Source organism: Phocoena phocoena, chromosome 15 (assembly GCF_963924675.1).
Source record: "Phocoena phocoena chromosome 15, mPhoPho1.1, whole genome shotgun sequence".
NCBI classification, from domain to species: Eukaryota; Metazoa; Chordata; class Mammalia; order Artiodactyla; family Phocoenidae; genus Phocoena; species Phocoena phocoena.
The window spans coordinates 6260335-6276724 of NC_089233.1; the positions used below are offsets into that span (position 1 = coordinate 6260335).

Below are 16390 nucleotides of genomic sequence, written 5' to 3' on the forward strand. Positions count from 1 at the left end.
TTTGGCTGCGCAGGGTCTTAGCTGTGGCACGCGGGATCTTGGTTGCCATGTGAGGGGATCTTTAGTTGTGGCACATGGGATCTAGTTCCCTGACCAGGGATCAAAACGAGGCCCCCTGCACTGGGAGCAAGGAGCCTCGGACACTGGACCACCAGGGAAGTCCCCACATCTCCAAGTTGATTGTCCCCATTAACACCCTCCTTACTTCCTTTTTAGAACTTATCCCCATTTATAATTTAAATTTATTTGTTTCATTTTTTTTGGCCGAGCGCATGGGGCTTGCGGGGATCTTAGTTTCCCCCACCAGGTACTGAACCTGTTCCCTCGGCAGTGAAAGTGCGGAATCCTAACGACTGGACCACCAGGGAATTCCCTAATTTTTTTTTTTTCCTGTCTGCTATACCAGTATGTGAGTTTCATAGGGCAAGCACCTTGTCTATCTTGTTCTCTGTTGTATTTCTGGTTTCTGTGGGTCAGGCATAGATACATGTGGAATGTATATTTAGTGTTGGAAGAGTGGGCCCTGGTGACTAACCTAGTTATAACCCATCTTATATTTTTCTATGATTGTAGTGTTGTCTCTCTCTTGAGATTTTAAGCTATTTGTGGGTATAAGCTAAGTCCTAATTTCATTGATGTAGAGAACAGAACTGGGATGGCCTGACTTTCCCTGTGTCTTTTTTTTTTTTTTTTTTTTTTTTTTGCGGTACGCGGGCCTCTCACTGTTGTGGCCTCTCCCGTTGCGGAGCACAGGCTCCGGACGCGCAGGCTCAGCGGCCATGGCTCACGGGCTCAGCCGTTCCGCGGCACGCGGGATCTTCCCGGACCGGGGCACGAACCCGCGTCCCCTGCATCGGCAGGCAGACTCTCAACCACTGCGCCACCAGGGAAGCCCTCCCTGTGTCTTATTTATGCTGTTCTCATTGTCTGTCTGGTCTTCCCAACAGACCCTCAGTCTTCTGGGAGGGAGTGTGAAGATGCTTAAAGAGTGTCCAGGGATGGCAGAAGATCGTCAGCAGCAAATGGGTGTCCCTGTGGTAAAACTGGAGAAAGAGTTGCCGTGGGGCAGGGCGAGGGAAGGCCCCAGCCCGGAGACTTTTCGCCTGAGGTTTCGGCAGTTCCGCTACCAGGAGGCGGCTGGTCCCCGGGAGGCCCTCAGCCAGCTCCAGGAGCTCTGTCGCCAGTGGCTGCGGCCCGAGCTGCATACCAAGGAGCAGATCCTGGAGCTGCTGGTGCTGGAGCAGTTCCTGACCATCCTGCCCCGGGAGTTCTACGCCTGGATTCGGGAGCACAGCCCGGAGAGCGGCAAAGCCCTTGTGGCCGTGGTGGAGGGCTTCACGGAGGGAGCCCTGGAGGCCAAGGCGGTGGGTGAGAAGGGGGATCTGGGTCTCGTTCTGTTGGTGCGGGAAGCGAGAGGTTTGAGGAAGCAGTGGGAGTGGGTGAGGTGCAGAATCTCCCTCCTCTGCTCCCCGACCATCTGGGGTACATTTTGGAGGGCAGAGGAGTTTTCATCAAGGGAAGCCATACCCAGGGAAGACGCAGGGCCGGTGGAAGGGCTGTCAGCTCCTTTTTTGGTCATCAGGGCAGAGGCCTGGCCATATTTCCCTTGTGAGCCTCAGGTCCAAAGAAGGCAGTTGTGATCTATTTCAAGGGCCCTGGTAGACTCATTCCTCTTTGGGCAGAGATGCATGTGGTGATGCAGGGAATTCCGGAATTCCACTTGGTGAGTATTCTTCCTGAGAAGCATTGTCTGGAACAGTGCCGTTTCCACGTCTGGGACGTTGGCTGAGACGGCTCACGTAGTGAGTGACTTTGCATCTCAGATGCTCCCTTGGGACTCTGGCCATGTGTCTGTCCCTCTCTGGTAGTTTCCCAATTGCCGTCTGGGAAAGAGAGGGCAGGACTGAACGTTACTGTCTTGCTTGCAGGTAACAATCTGTCTTCATTTTGTTCTCCCTTTTCCCACCGCAGTCACCCCTGACTTCCTGTATAGTCCTAAGAGAGTTGTTTTGTTTTTTTACTCCCTGCCAAGGAGCTTAAAAGTGGACCAGGAAAGGCCTGTTCTTGTGAGTTCTGGTTTTCCTTGCTATTTCTAGAGCAGTTTTTTTCTCACTGATTCACCGCACAGTCTAGGCTTTGTAGTTTTTACTTTCAGCATCTGTGATTGGGGAATCTTTTTTCTAATAGTGAGTGTTTTGGGCTAACGTTCTCATTGGAATAGTAATAACATCTCTCTGTGATACTGTTCATGGTGGAATTTGATCAGTATCGGCGTGGGCAGAAGGGACCCTTGTACAATGGCATGGATGCATAGAAGCTGCTCAGCGCCTGATAGGCAGTTTAGCCTCCTTTTCACCTTCTCACTCACGTCCTGGGGAAGAGCTGAGCCGGCTTGTCCTTGTCTCCCCTGCAGCTGCAGTGGGTCTCTTTTTTAGGTTTTAATTCAACCCCTTTCATAACAGCCTTATGCAGGCCTCATTCTAATAGGTGTTGGGGCCTGTTCTTAGGTTCCGTGCCGTGTGCAGGGAGAGCAGGAGGAGACAGCACTTTGCAGAGGTCCTTGGGAGCCAAGTGTCCACCTGGGACCCGTGGAGGTCAAGCCCGAGTGGGGGCTGCCCCACGGGGAAGGAATTCAAGGCCTCGACCAAGGCGCTGAGGAGCAGCTCAACCAGGATCCTGGAGAGGGGACGCAGGCCTTCCAGGAGCAGGGTAAGCTGCAAGCAGTGAGGAAGAAAGGGCACAGAAAAGGGTGCTTCGTGCCCTGCCCCCTCCCCTTTCCTTTACAAACCCTGCAGTTGATAAACTAAGTTACCTGTAGCGTGCAGTTCTGGGTTTTCCTGGCTACCTCCTGGACTTCAGTAAGAAACAGATGAAGTGAAATTGTTTTCTATAGCTCGATCTCCTGATTTCTGCGGGGGATATCTGGTATCACGCTCTCTTATCATTTCTTCTCCTTTCCCTCACATCCCTTCTAGAAACTGCCAGGAAGTATGTAGCTGACATGTAGGGATATTTTGTTTAAGTGGGCAGATAAACTGAATCCCTAAAAGTGACATGTGACTTACTGTGTTGCTGAATCTCAAGGCGGGTTATTGCTGTAGCGTGACTTGGGAGCGTGAACAGCCCTGAAGGGCAGTGCATATTGGGTCGGGCCCTTTTTCCTAGCTGAGAACAGGGTTAGAACAGGGTAGGGTACACCCACACCTACCTGTCTGGAGTCTCCTTATGGTTCCTGGGGTTCTGTGTCAGGCACTAGACGCCTGTGGACGAGCTGCTGCAGGACAGCGCTAATCCTGCTCCTGGTTTATTTCCCTGCTCAGCTCTGCCAGTTCTTCCGGCTGGTCCTGGCCTCCCTGCAGTGAGCACCAGAGACCAAGAGATGGCAGTGGGGTTCCTTACAGCTGGATCCCAGGTGAGCTGTGACTGCTCTTCAGGGATCCTGATGTCGCTTTGAATGAGGCTCACCTTCCCCAAGATTTCTCCTCACAGGAGAGCACCGTCCGCAGAGTTGAATTATTCTACCTTTCTTGTTCTGATAGATGTGACAGCTTTGTTTTCTCCACTACATCGTCAGTTATTAATTTGAATTGAGCCTTATGCCAGCGGTCCTCAACCTTTCTGGCATCAGGGACTGGTTTCGTGGAGGACAAGTTTTCCACGGATGGCTGTGGCGGGATGGTTCAGGCAGTAATTCGAGTGATGGGGGCGGCAGAGGAAGCTTCACTCGCTCACTGCTCACCTCCTGCTGTGCGGCCCGGTTCCTAACAGGCCGCGGTCTGGTACCGGTCTGGGGGTTGGGGACCCCTGCCTTAGGGTCTAGGCATGAGGCTCAGTTCACTCATTTGGATTACTCTTTGTTTTTTTTTTTTTTCTTTTTTTTCCTCCATCGACTCAGTATTACTCTTGTAATTGTGAGGAGGAAGACATTAGTGGTGGAAATCCCAGAGGCGTGATCTAGGGTGTGGTGGATGGCCAGGAGGTCAGTAGCCCTTTGTGGATGCGCTTTATGGATACTTCTGCCGCTGCTCTTCCTCTGGACCCCATCCTCCCCCCACGTCAGCAGGAGGGAAGCGACTCGGGTGGGCGCTCCCAGGAGCCCTGAGCCGAGTGGTCTCTCTGGCCCCTTCTGTGGGAATTCCCAGAAGTGACTCAAGTTTGAGCTCACTAAAGCCGTATTTGGGCAAGGGTTGATGCCTGTGCTGTTTGCTGTTTCTGTTTTCCAAGCATATTGTTTAGAGGAGATGAAGAAAGGACATCAAAGTTTTTGAATTTGGTCAGAGCCTCTCCTTCTACCACAGTAGTTCTTCACGGTGTCATGACGACGACACATTGATTTCAACACAACGTTGTTCTTGAGGCAGGGCCAGCCCGAGTTTTTATTTATCTCTGAGGGAAAGTCAGTTCTGGTTGAGGGGCTAAACAGCAGCCCCCAGTCTCCATCAAACATGAGGCTCGAGTGCAGGTGATTGAACGGTGGAAGTTAGAGGCCGCAGTTGTTGGGTACCAGCCAAGTGGCTGCAGCAGAGGCTCAAAAATACAGTGGCTCAGACAAGTCCATCGTTCTCTGCCATTAAACTGTCGAGAGGGAGGCCCTTCTGGCCCCACTCGGAACCATCTAGGGACCCGCATTCCTTCTGTCTTCCTGCTCTGTTCTCCCCTGGAATGTTGTCCCCTGTGTCTCTCTGCTTTTCCACTGCTCCTGCCTCGGGATTATTTCTTTATCCATAACCATCTCCTGTGCTGTTTCAGGGGTTGGGCCCTTTTAAAGACATGGCCCTGGCTTTCCCCGAGGAGGAGTGGAGGCACGTGACCCCAGCCCAGATAGACTGCCTTGGGGAGTACGTGGAGCCCCAGGACTGCGGGGTCTCACCTCCAGGTAAGACTGTCTCCATCCCGGAGGTAAGAAACTGAGCAGTGAAAGCTGTAGGTCAGGGTTGTTGTCCTTGCCCCAGATTTCAGAACCTGATGCTACTGATAAAGGAAGGGAATATCACGGCAGATGAGTAAATGGGTCTGTGGAAAGTGCGTGGACCAAGGCGCATAGGAGCTGGTGAGGTGCTTTCCTGGGTCAGGAGAGGAGCAGACAAGGAGCAAGAAAACACCAGGTAGTTATTCTGGCTGAAATGAGACAGGTCGGTTGTTAGGATGCCCTGAACGAACTCCTACTGTGTCTGTAGTTGAAGGGGACTGAGGGCTTGAGAGCAAGAGAAAAGCAGCGAAAGGGGGATCCTCTGATCTCTTTCACCAGCCTGTGTTTATGGAGCGCTCCCTTGTTTGCAGGCCCCACGTTAGCAGTTCTGTGTTGGGGCAGGACTGACGTTCATGAAACCTCGGAGCCCACAGTGTGTGGGTGCAGGAGGGCACGGGGCTGCAGTGGGATCTCAGCAGTGGATGGGGCTGGTGTGGGCTGGTGTTGCAGAGCAAGCGGGGCCCTGGCCGGGCGTCTCAGGTGGCAGCCGGGTTTTACCTGGGGTCAGAGCTGGGAGGAAAGGTGCTTGTGGGGGAGAAGCAGCAGGAGAAGGTAGGAGGGAAGGGTGAGCCTGGAAAGTGCACACTGAGGGCCCACCAGGGACAGCCGGTGAACACTGCGGAGGGCTAGGGACGAGGGGTGACAGCCCCACGGCTTGGGGTGGGCGGTGGGGAGAGGGGAACCGTGGCTGCGAAGGGCCCCCTCCTTTGTTCCCTCTGATTCTCTCTTTCCTCCTCTCATCACTTCTTTGTAAGTCATGTGTTGACCACTCACCTGTACTGACGTCTCCTGGCCTTTTTTCATCTTAAAACATGTTAAAACATGTTTCATCTTAAAACATGCAAACGTGTCGTACAGTCGACCCATTAACAACAGAGGTTTGATCTGTGTGGGTCCACTTACACGTGGATTTTTTTCAATGAATACGTACTACAGTCCCGCATGATCTGCTGTTGGTTGAATCTGCGGATGAGGAAGCTTGGATACGGAGGGCCGACTGTAAAGTTAAATGTGGAGTTTTGACTAGCGGTCATCACAGAGTAGTGTCAGTGGCAGTATACTGGGAGGCCTGGGTCCAGTACAAGGCTGTCACCCATGATGAAGAGATGTGCGATTTCTGTGATGGCAAAGGACGTGGAACCCCTCTGAGGTAAATGCAGAGCGCAGGAGCCGTGCGTGGTGCACCCATGGAGGTGCCAGCATCCTAGCGCCTTCATCCTGGCGCTGGGAATGGGCCTCTGCCAAGGCCGCCACTGTGTTCCCAGCAAGTTTTTACACCCTCCTGGCCATTCTGACTGTTCTAGAGACTCTGGCTTTATGCTTGTCCTCTTATCTGCTCACTGTTTCAAAACAACCCCCGTACTTCCCTAACGTTTACGCTGAGACTGGGTGAGCCGGAGGTCTGCTTCCCAAGCATAGCATCCTCTAGCCGTCTCAACCTTGAGTCTTCCTGAGAGTTCTTCCCATGTGATTGCAGCTCTTGCATTGACAGCTGTCTAGGATTGGGCCTGAGAAAATAAACATAAATTCCATGATACATAATATCTAGCTCGTACTCACATTTCCCCATGTCCAGTTAGGTTCATGCATTGCATTTAATTTTAATTTTGCTGTACGTAACACCTCAAACCTGGAAACTACCCAGATGAATATCAGCCAGATTAATAAGGAGAGTGTCACGTACTCTTACAGTATAACATCATACACTGATGAGAGGGAATGTAGTGCTGCTACAGCTACACCACGATACAGGTGAACCGCACACGCGTAATATTGAGCAGAAGAAGCAGACACAATGTGTGAATCAAATATGTAAAGCTTGGGAACTTTATCACCATACTTTATGGTGATAAAAGCCTGGATAACACATTACCCTGGGGGCAGGATGGTGTCACCAGTCTCCGGAGGGGACTGGAGGGGCTTCTGGGTGCTCGTGATGTTGTTTCTTGAAGTGGCTGCTATTTAATGGTCATCTTCATTATGAAAATTCTTTCAGCTCTTTATGTTTTGCACACTTACTTTTGTGAAAGGTGCAAAATAAAAGAATACATCAGAAGTGAGAGCTGTGTCCTTCATATTTTATCACGTCACGAGGCATGAAACGTTCTTTTTCCCTTTTATCTTTTTTTTTTTAAAATTAATTTATTTTTGGCTGCGTCGGGTCTTCATTGCTGGGCGCGGGCTTTCTCTAGTTGCGGCGAGCGGGGGGCTCCTCTTCGTTGTGGTGTGCGGTCTTCTCATTGCGGTGGCTTCTCTTGTTGTGGAGTATGGGCTCTAGGCGTGTGGGCTTCGTAGTTGTGGCTCGTGCGCTCTAGAGCGCAGGCTCAGTAGTTGTGGTGCACAGACTTAGTTGCTCCGCAGCATGTGGGATCTTACCAGAGCAGGGCTTGAACCCGTGTCCCCTGCGTTGGCAGGCAGATTCTTTTTTTTTTTTTTTTTTTTAAGAAATTTATTTACTATTTTTGGCTGTATTGGGTCTTTGTTGCTGAGCATGGGCTTTCTCTAGTTGCGGAGAGAGGGGGCTACTCTTAGTTGTGGTGCGCGGGCTTCTCATTGCGGTGGCCTCTCTTGTTGCAGAGCACAGGCTCTAGGCGTGCGGGCTTCAGTAGTTGTGGCACATGGGCTCAGTAGTTGTGGCTCACGGGCTCCAGAGCACAGGCTCAGCAGTTGTGGCGCATGGGCTTAGTTGCTCCCCGGCATGTGGGATCTTCCTGGACCAGGGGTTGAACCCATGTCCCCTGCATTGGCAGGCGGATTCTTAACCACTGCGCCACCAGAGAAGTCCCCTGGCAGGACGATTCTTAACCACTGTGCCACCAGGGAAGTCCCTCCCTTTATCTTTTAATGGGCTTGCCTGAAACGACTCTTTCCTGTTTAAGCATCACCTGTCATTTCCCTCTTTTCTTTTTGGCTTCTTTGCTCCCTAGTACCTCTTTTCTCTCTTCTCCTTCCCTTCCTCTTGATCTTCTATAAACAACTATTAATTTAGAGAGGGTATAAGAGGGATCACAGGAAGGACTTGTAGAAGGGCGTTTCAGTCCTAATAAATACGCCAATGTAGAGGTAGTCTGGTACAGACTGGGTTCATTCACTCATCCGACAGTCATGAAGCGCCTCCCCTGAGTCAGTCCCTGTGCCAGGCTCCCAGAGACCCAGGTTAATAAAACAGGGTGAGGTGGAGGGCACAGTGCGAGCAGGGATAGTGAGCTGAGGGAGGACATGCAGTGCCGGGAGCTCCCCATTGCTGGAACAGGTCTGTGATCCTGGGGAAGCTGAACATCTCAGATGACCGTAGAATAGCACGCGCAACAAGGTCAGTCGTAAGTAAGTGTGGAATAAACGGTGCTAATTGAGTATATGTGTTGATGAGACCCAGGATGGGGCAGTAATCTGGGCAAGTTCCTTAGAGGAAACCATTGAGTTAGATTTTGAAGGAAAGCAAAGTCTGACTTAGTAGGAAGTTAAGAGGGAGGGCATTAAAATTTAGCAGACTGTTCTGTAAAAGGGCATGGAGATTGTCTGAGCTTGGGCTGCTGTAACAAAATACCAGAGAATGGGCGGCTTAGACAACAGACATTTATATCTCACAGTTCTGGAAGCTGGGAAGTCCAGGATCCAGTTGCTGGCATATTTGTTGTCTGGTGAGGGCCTCTCTTCCTGGTTCATGGGTGGTCACCTTCTTGCCTTGTCATCACGTGGCTGAGGGAGAGAGACATCTTGTGTCTCTTCCTTTTTTTATAAGGACCTTAATCCCATCATGAAGGATCATGCTCACATGGCCTCTGTGTGTGCAGAGAGCCAGCTCTGGCTTCTCTTCTTAGAGGACATAATCCCATCCTGGGGGCTCCACCCTCATGCCCTCAGCTAATTAGTGCCCAGAGGCCTCACCTCCTAATAGCAGCACCTGGGGGCTTAGAGCTTCAACCTGTGAATTTAGGAGGGAACACAAACAGTCCGTAACAGATGGAAAGAAGTAAAGGAATGTCTGGTTTTAGAGTCAGAGAACGTCAAATGTACTGAGGTTGTTGGTTAAAGGAAAAAAGAAGGAATTGTTAGTGGGACACCCTTAGAAGCCAGGTTCTAACATGGAAGTTTACCTTCAGATGTGTTTCAGTATCGGTCTGTATCTCCCTTGTCCTGTAGGCCTGGGGAGCAAGGAAAAGGAGGCGAAGACCCAGCCGGCAGACCCCAAGGGGCCGCTTGCCCGGGGGCCGGCAGAGAGGTTTGGGGAAGACTCTCTCCAGGTCCCGGAGCTCGGAAGAACCTGTGAGCAGGAGGCCGGGAGCTCGGTGGGGAATGCGCCCGGGCCACCCCCTCCCCAGCGCGGCATTGCCCCCCTGCCTGATGACCTCAAGACCCACAGCTCCTTCTGGAAGCCTTTCCAGTGCCCCGAGTGCGGAAAAGGCTTCAGTCGGAGCTCAAATCTGGTCAGACACCAGCGGACCCACGAAGAAGACAAGTCCTACGGCTGCGGGGAGTGCGGGAAAGGCTTCGCGCTGCGTGAGTACCTCCTGAAGCACCAGCGGACCCACCTGGGCAGGCGGCCGTACGCGTGCGGCGAGTGCTGGAAGACCTTCAGCCAGCGGCACCACCTGGAGGTCCACCAGAGGAGCCACACGGGCGAGAAGCCCTTCCAGTGCGGGGACTGCTGGAAGAGCTTCAGCCGCCGGCAGCACCTGCAGGTGCACCGGCGGACGCACACCGGGGAGAAGCCCTACACCTGCGAGTGCGGCAAGCGCTTCAGCAGGAATGCCAACCTGGCCGTGCACCGGCGGGCCCACACTGGGGAGAAGCCCTACGGCTGCCAGGTGTGCGGGAAGCGGTTCAGCAAGGGGGAGCGGCTGGTCAGGCACCAAAGGATCCACACTGGGGAGAAGCCCTACTGCTGCCCTGCCTGCGGCCGGAGCTTCAACCAGCGGTCCATCCTCAACCGGCACCAGAAGACGCAGCATCGCCAGGAGACCCCAGGGCAGTGAGGGCGCCCGGCCGAAATGCCCGTCTTCTGCTCACAGAAGGTGCCGGAGAAGGTGGGGCCTTCTGGAACCGCCAGGCGGAGGGAGACCTCATTGGAGGATGTGCCCCCCTTTACTCACTGAAGGGTTGGGGGCGTCGAGGGACGTTGGGGGCAGAGAGGCGCTTTCACCCATTTTCTTTCCACTCGTTTTACACATAGGGGAAGGGAGAGGCCTGGTTTATTTGAGAGGCCAGAGGGCACAGCATCTCACGTCTCCTACCCAAGTGGTGCTCGTACTTTCTCTTACCCTTTTTGAGGAAGCGGTATCCGGAGTTTCAGTTCAGGTCCTGGTTTTTCTCCTTCAGTGGATGTTCACGTCCACCTCCTGAGCGAGTCTGGTTGTCAAGGTGAAATCTTGTCCCGTGTCGGCAGCTTGAACCTCGTTTTTCTGAGGGCTGTGTCCCTTCAAGAACATTAGCTCTGTCTCCCTTCCTTCCCCCAATTCTCTTTTCCATTTAACAGATATTTATTTGCTAAATAACACCTACTGTGCGCCTGGTTCTGGGAGTGCAGTGAACGAGACAGATGAGACCTCATTCCCCTGGAGCTTGTGATTGGGCCCTGGAAGCAGACTCGTTAATAACGCAGAGCGCCCTCAGTTCCCTTCACAGCCAGTGCCGAGAGAGAGGAAGTCCTCTCAGGCTCATTCTGTGCTCCTTCTGCCCTGCCCCTCCAGGTGCCTGATCTTTTCCTCCCAGCTGGGGTCGCTCAGGCAGCCTCCTTTATTTTACTTTATTTGCGGCCCCCTTTGTCTCTGTGACAGTCTACTCGTTGGTGGTTTCCCCATTCCATTATTCCTTGAACAATAACAACTGTCCACACATCTGTTAGGAAATTAATATTTTGCTTTTGATCAGTGTATAAACATGAGAGTATTTTAAACAAACATCCAGGTCTGTATAAAATTCTAATTAAATGGGGCCGAAAGATGAACTAGTATTAATACCCTGTATTTGATGGCACTTTACAGTATATAAAATGTGCTGCTTCCCTGTTTTCTCACTGGACTTGTTCCACAAATATTTATTGAGGCCCGACAGTGTGCCAGGAACTCTTCTAGGTGCTTGAAGTACATCAATGAATAAAATAGGCAGGGTGTGGAGGTGCGGTGGGAAATCCCTGTCCTCGTGGAGCTTACGTGTTGGTCAATGTATTTGATCTTCAGAACCACCCAAAGTGGAACCCGTGGCTGTTCCCCGGGTTCAGGCATCTGAGCCTGTGCCTCAGTCCTGTCAGCTGGCCCTGAAATGCATTCGCCACCACCTACCTCTTGTTCCTGAATCATCTCTGTCCTCAGTGCATCTCGGTCCTTGTCATCTGAGAGGTACTTGGGGTCCTCAGGGCCACCTGGAGATGATGAGACGGTAGCAGTCTGTTTTGCATGAGTGCCAATTAACGAAAGACAAAGATGTTTGTAGGCATCAAAAACACACATTTTTTAAAAAATGAGAAGATGCAGTGTTTGTAAATGTGTTTAAGCTTTCTTATATTATTTTGCCGTCATTAAAGGTTTCCCTTTCTCTTGGACATTCTGGAAACCGCCTAACTAGCCTGGACCGTGCTGCAGTGTCGTAATGCTGTGCCTTTGGACGCCGGCTGCTGAGTGATTAGTTTTCTGACGGGACTGTAAGTTAGTCTGTCTTTGGACTGTGTCCTGTAATTGCAAGATGTGATTTGTCTCATGGTGCCTCTTGACATTATATTCTTTCACTGGGATATTTTTCCCCCCATTTTCCATTGTAAATAAGGTAAATGGTAATGACTTTAATACAGAGAGTTACATTACTCAGTCCACCTTGAAAAACATTATTTTATCACTCATTTCTTGGCAGATAACCGTGGTGTTTACTTTTGATTTAGCGAATGATCTCCTGGCCCTTCAGTTGTCCCCATGAGGCTGCGCTGACCAGGGCGCTGTGAGATGTCCGTTCTCTGAGATGCTGGGCTGCTACTTCTCAGCAACATCGAGGTCCAGATGCAGAGTCAGCTCTTTTCTTCCCCATGCCCCAGACAAGCCAGGCAAGGCTTACAGCCACCTGGAGGCCAAACCCAGTAAGAGGCTTTTCCTAAGCCTCTGGCCTGTAGTCTGTGTGACGTGGGGGCTGACCTGACCTGAGTTTGGCCTTTTCTGGAAGGTCTGTATTCCAGAGCTAGGTGGGGAGTTTGGGGCCAGCGTGGCCTCCGAGTTGCTCATCAATGGGCTTCTGTTTACCTGAATTAAGTGGTAGATTCTCTGGTCATACACTGGGTTTCCAGTCAGTTGAGATCTCTTGAGGGAGCTTCTGTAAGAGGCCTTGCTGTCTTTCCCACATGGGCTCCCCTGTCCGCTTTGAGACCAAAGCTCATGGACAGTTCCTCAAAAGAGTCTCAGAAGAAATCTTTCCCCATGGAGTTGTAGTAGCCTTATTTTTGGTATCTATTCAAATGTCAAATATTGTTTTCTGTATTTTTCTATTTAGGAATTTTTCATAATAGAAAATTTCAAACATAGATAAATGAATCCTCATGTATTCATCATTCAGCTTTATTTATTTATTTATTTATTTATTTATTTATTTTGCGGTACATGGGCCTCTCACTGTTGTGGCCTCTCCCGTTGCGGAGCACAGGCTCCGGATGCGCAGGCTCAGCAGCCATGGCTCATGGGCCCAGCCGCTCCGCGGCATGTGGGATCTTCCCAGACCGGGGCACGAACCTGTGTCCCCTGCATCGGCAGGCAGACTCTCAACCACTGCGCCACCAGGGAAGCCCATTCAACTTTAATATATACTCATAACCAATCTTGTTTTATCTCTACCCCATCCTCCTCCTCATCTTCCTCCCCAGTTGAAGTATTTTAAAGCAAATCCCAAATGTTGTTTATAGATATTTCAGTGTATACCTCTAAATGGTAAGGATTCTTAAAAAAAACCCAAAACCCCACAATACTATTATCATACCTAAGAAACTGAGCAGTTGCTTAATTCCAAATTAATATTTTAAAAAAACCCCACAATTAAAAAAAAACCTTCTTTAAGATCAAAGTAAGAAGACTTCCCTGGTGGCACAGTGGTTTAAGAAGCCACCTGCCAATGCAGGGGACACGGGTTCGAGCCCTGGTCTGGGAAGATCCCACATGCCACAGAGTAACTAAGCCCGTGCAGTACAACTACTGAGCCTGCACCCTAGAGCCCGCAAGCCACAACTACTGAGCCTGCGTGCCACAACTACTGAGCCTGCGTGCCACAACTACTGAGCCTGCGTGCCACAACTACTGAAGCCAGTGCACCTAGAGGCCGTGCTCCACAATAAGAGAAGCCACCGCAATGAGAAGCCCGCACACTACAACAAAGAGTAGCTCCCGCTCGCCAAAACTAGAGAAAACCCGTGCGCAGCAACGAAGACCCAATGCAGCCAAAAAAAAAAAAAAAAAAGTAAGAGCCGTAAATTTTAATTTATTGCTTTGTCTTCTAAGGCTAATAATCTATAGTTCCTATCCCTTTTTCCCCTTGAAAAGAATTTTCTCTTTAATTGTAATTTTTTATTTGGCTGGGCTGCATGGCTTGTGGGATCTTAGTTCCCCGACCAGGGATCGAACCCACACCCCCTGCAATAGAAGCGTGGAGCCCTAACCACTGAACCGCCAGGGAAATTCCCCTCCCCTTGAAATTCATTTATTGAAACAACTGAATTATTTATCCTGTGGAGTTTCTCACACTCTGAATTTTATTGTTTGCATACTCATGGCATAATTTAATATAGCTCTCTGCCATCTGATTAACTAAAAACTTAGGTGTAGAGGTGTAGCCAGATTTGTATTTCACACTTTGGCAAGAACACATTGCAGATGGTGGCATGTCTGGTTGTTTCTCATTATATGATGTTGGGAGCCTAAATGCATTTATTTCATTAATTCTATAAAAGATTATAAAAGATTCTTCGTTTATTAGCTGGAAAGCTTCTGTAAGAAATTTCCCCTCAAAAAAAAAAAAAGAAATTTCCCCTCACTATTAGATACAGTTCCTAGAGGAAAGGAAATGCTTGACTCTTCCTTCCCTTTATTTACCTGTTTTCACAATAATAATGATCTGGTGGCTTTGCTTCTTATAAAAGTGATCAGTTATTATTATTTTTTAATCAAAATGCATTAATGAATCCAAACCAATCCACCACAGTTGTTATTCTTATTGATCCTCAAATCATTTCACTTTTGGCCAGTGGGAACCTCTTCACATTGGCTCCTAAATGGACATAACCCTAATCATCTTTGATAGCTTCTCTACTGTCGGGTGTGACAAGTTGTTACAAGATCATCTTGTGCATTTCCTGCCCCTTTTGGGAGTGAAGGGAAGTGCTATTAATTATGTCAGGACAGTGGTGTAAATGGGACTCCAGGACAAACAGGGGTATTTGGTCGCTTTATATTTAGCCTTCACTGTGTATGGTTGGGTGTCTGCAGTTCCCTCACACAGGGCTAACGTGCACTTCAGGGCCTGGCTGCGCGTCGTGGGCCATGCTGCTGTGACAGGAAAGGTGCCACTCCCAAGGGGTGTGACCTTTGTAAGAGAAACCCCATTTTATCCCCTGGGTGTTAACAGAACCAGGTAACTTTCTGCCCAAGGTGTGTCCTGGGGAGCTAACGCATTAAAAAATTGCTTCTCAAAGTGTATGCCAGGGTGACTGTTGTCTGCGGGCTGATTAAGTGTGCTAAAAATACTTTCCGTACCTGTTTTATCCCGGCCTAGGGAAAAGTATGAGAACCTTTGTTTCTTAAAAAATAAGCTGGTTTCAAGTCTACTTCTGAGACAGGGAAAGGAACTGGCAGAACACGTTTCTCTAGAGTCTACTTGTTCTTTTAAACTCTGCCCAAGTTTCTCAGCCTCCCCACTATTCTCCCTTCGTGTCAGGAAATTCTTTGTCTTGGAGGCTGCCCTGGCTTTTTTGTGCATGGTAGGCTGTTTAGCAGTATCCTTGGCCTCAATCTACTTGATGACAGCTAAAGATGTTTCCAGGCCTAGCTAAATGTCCCCTGGGGGCAAAACTGACCCTGGCCGAGAACCCCTGCCCTTAGGGTTCAGGGTAAGAGCTGAAAAGACTTAGATGGTTTAGCTATTGAAAGGACTGGGCTTCCAAGGCCTGGAGCTATTTCCTGCTAACCTTAAAGAGCCCTGGCCTAATTTCTAGAAAACAAAGGAGTTACTAGAGATCACGTGGGTTAAATGTAGTGTTGCCAAGCAGAGCCAAGAGCTTTTGGAGTAGAATCTCAGGATGGGGTGCTGGGGTCTATCACAGGCAGCCTGGGTGGTTGCTTTGGGTTCCTTTCAGGCAAGCACCTGCTGCACTTCTCCACACAGCAGCGAGCTTTTGCCTGGGGCTAGGTTCACCATCCTCAGTGAACGCATGCGCAGTGAGAGCCAGTGAAGCACGGTGCAGCCAGTTCCAACTTTTTTGCCTCCATGATAAGGTCTCCTAAGGCCCACAGTAGTCATAAATACTTGAATGGATCAAAGACCTGGATTTCTACCTTTTTCGTAGCTAGAAGGCTCTCTTGCGGGTGCCTTAGGAGGGAAGAACCCTGCAGCAAGTTGCCCCCCAGCGGCCCCCGATCTGGCAGTCATCTGTAGCTGCTGTCCTGCCAATTGCAGTTATGTTGAATTCACTTAGAAATTCTACAAGTCAAAGAAATTCACTTGGGCTTCTTACAATTTCATATTCCTATCTTGCCTTATTTTTCTTTATTATCTTCAGTGAAGGGCATATTTCTAGAGATTGGTCTTATCCAGCCCATTCCCAGGACTGACCTGTTTCAATAAAAAATTTCAGGAAACATTTGTTATAAAGTGGGGAAGGTAGGCAATTGTCTTCCTTGTGTTTGTCGCTGGGAATTTAAACTGCTGGGAGAGTGAGGATGGAAGTGGGGGTGGGTGATGCAGATGTTGGGCCCTGAGAAGCAGAGGGACTTAAGAGAAGCAGTTTGGAAGAGCAGAGAGGTTCCAGTAAAAGGTCTGCCATCGCTGCCACGTGCACCACTGTCTAAGTGGCCAGAGACCAGGAAATAGGGCAGACGTAAGAGCTTGCTTCATGTTTTCCCTTCCTAGTTAAAAAATGTGTTTTATTGAGAAGGTGGTATATTAGCTTTTAGAGAGACTGGGAAAAAGTGGTGGTAGAAGTCTGTATTTGCCTTCTTGAGTCCCACCTGCAGAAGCTGTTTGAGTCTTACACCATCTCCACGTCTGCGAAGAATTTGAGAAAATCCGATCTCTATCATCTAGACATTTCGCTGACTCCTGTGGAAGGGCTCAGCATGTGCCGTGAACTGGAAGAACAGAGTGAACGATAAGCAGTTTATCGTTGAGAACCAGTGTTCCCACTAGGTTTTCCCAGTCTTCAGTTCTAAGCATTCTAAGGTGTTAATGGAAAGAATGGAA

General features: G+C 49.8%; 1 protein-coding gene across 1 annotated transcript; it reads left to right on the plus strand.

The window, feature by feature from the left end:
- Nucleotides 1-977: 977 nt before the first annotated feature.
- ZSCAN25 (zinc finger and SCAN domain containing 25) lies at nt 978-9945 on the plus strand. The gene is made up of 5 exons (XM_065892853.1): nt 978-1364; nt 2508-2709; nt 3321-3412; nt 4750-4876; nt 9113-9945. Exons 1-5 carry the CDS (start codon nt 978-980, stop codon nt 9943-9945), a joined length of 1641 nt encoding a protein of 546 aa, XP_065748925.1.
- Nucleotides 9946-16390: the final 6445 nt, after the last annotated feature.

Excerpts from the sequence above, each read along its gene's own strand:
- ZSCAN25 (XM_065892853.1), top strand. The coding sequence starts at position 978 with ATGCTTAAAGAGTGTCCAGGGATGGCAGAAGATCGTCAGCAGCAAATG. Across the intron at positions 3,413-4,749 it reads TCCTTACAGCTGGATCCCAG|GGGTTGGGCCCTTTTAAAGA; the intron begins GTGAGCTGTGAC and ends GTGCTGTTTCAG. Across the intron at positions 4,877-9,112 it reads CTGCGGGGTCTCACCTCCAG|GCCTGGGGAGCAAGGAAAAG; the intron begins GTAAGACTGTCT and ends CTTGTCCTGTAG.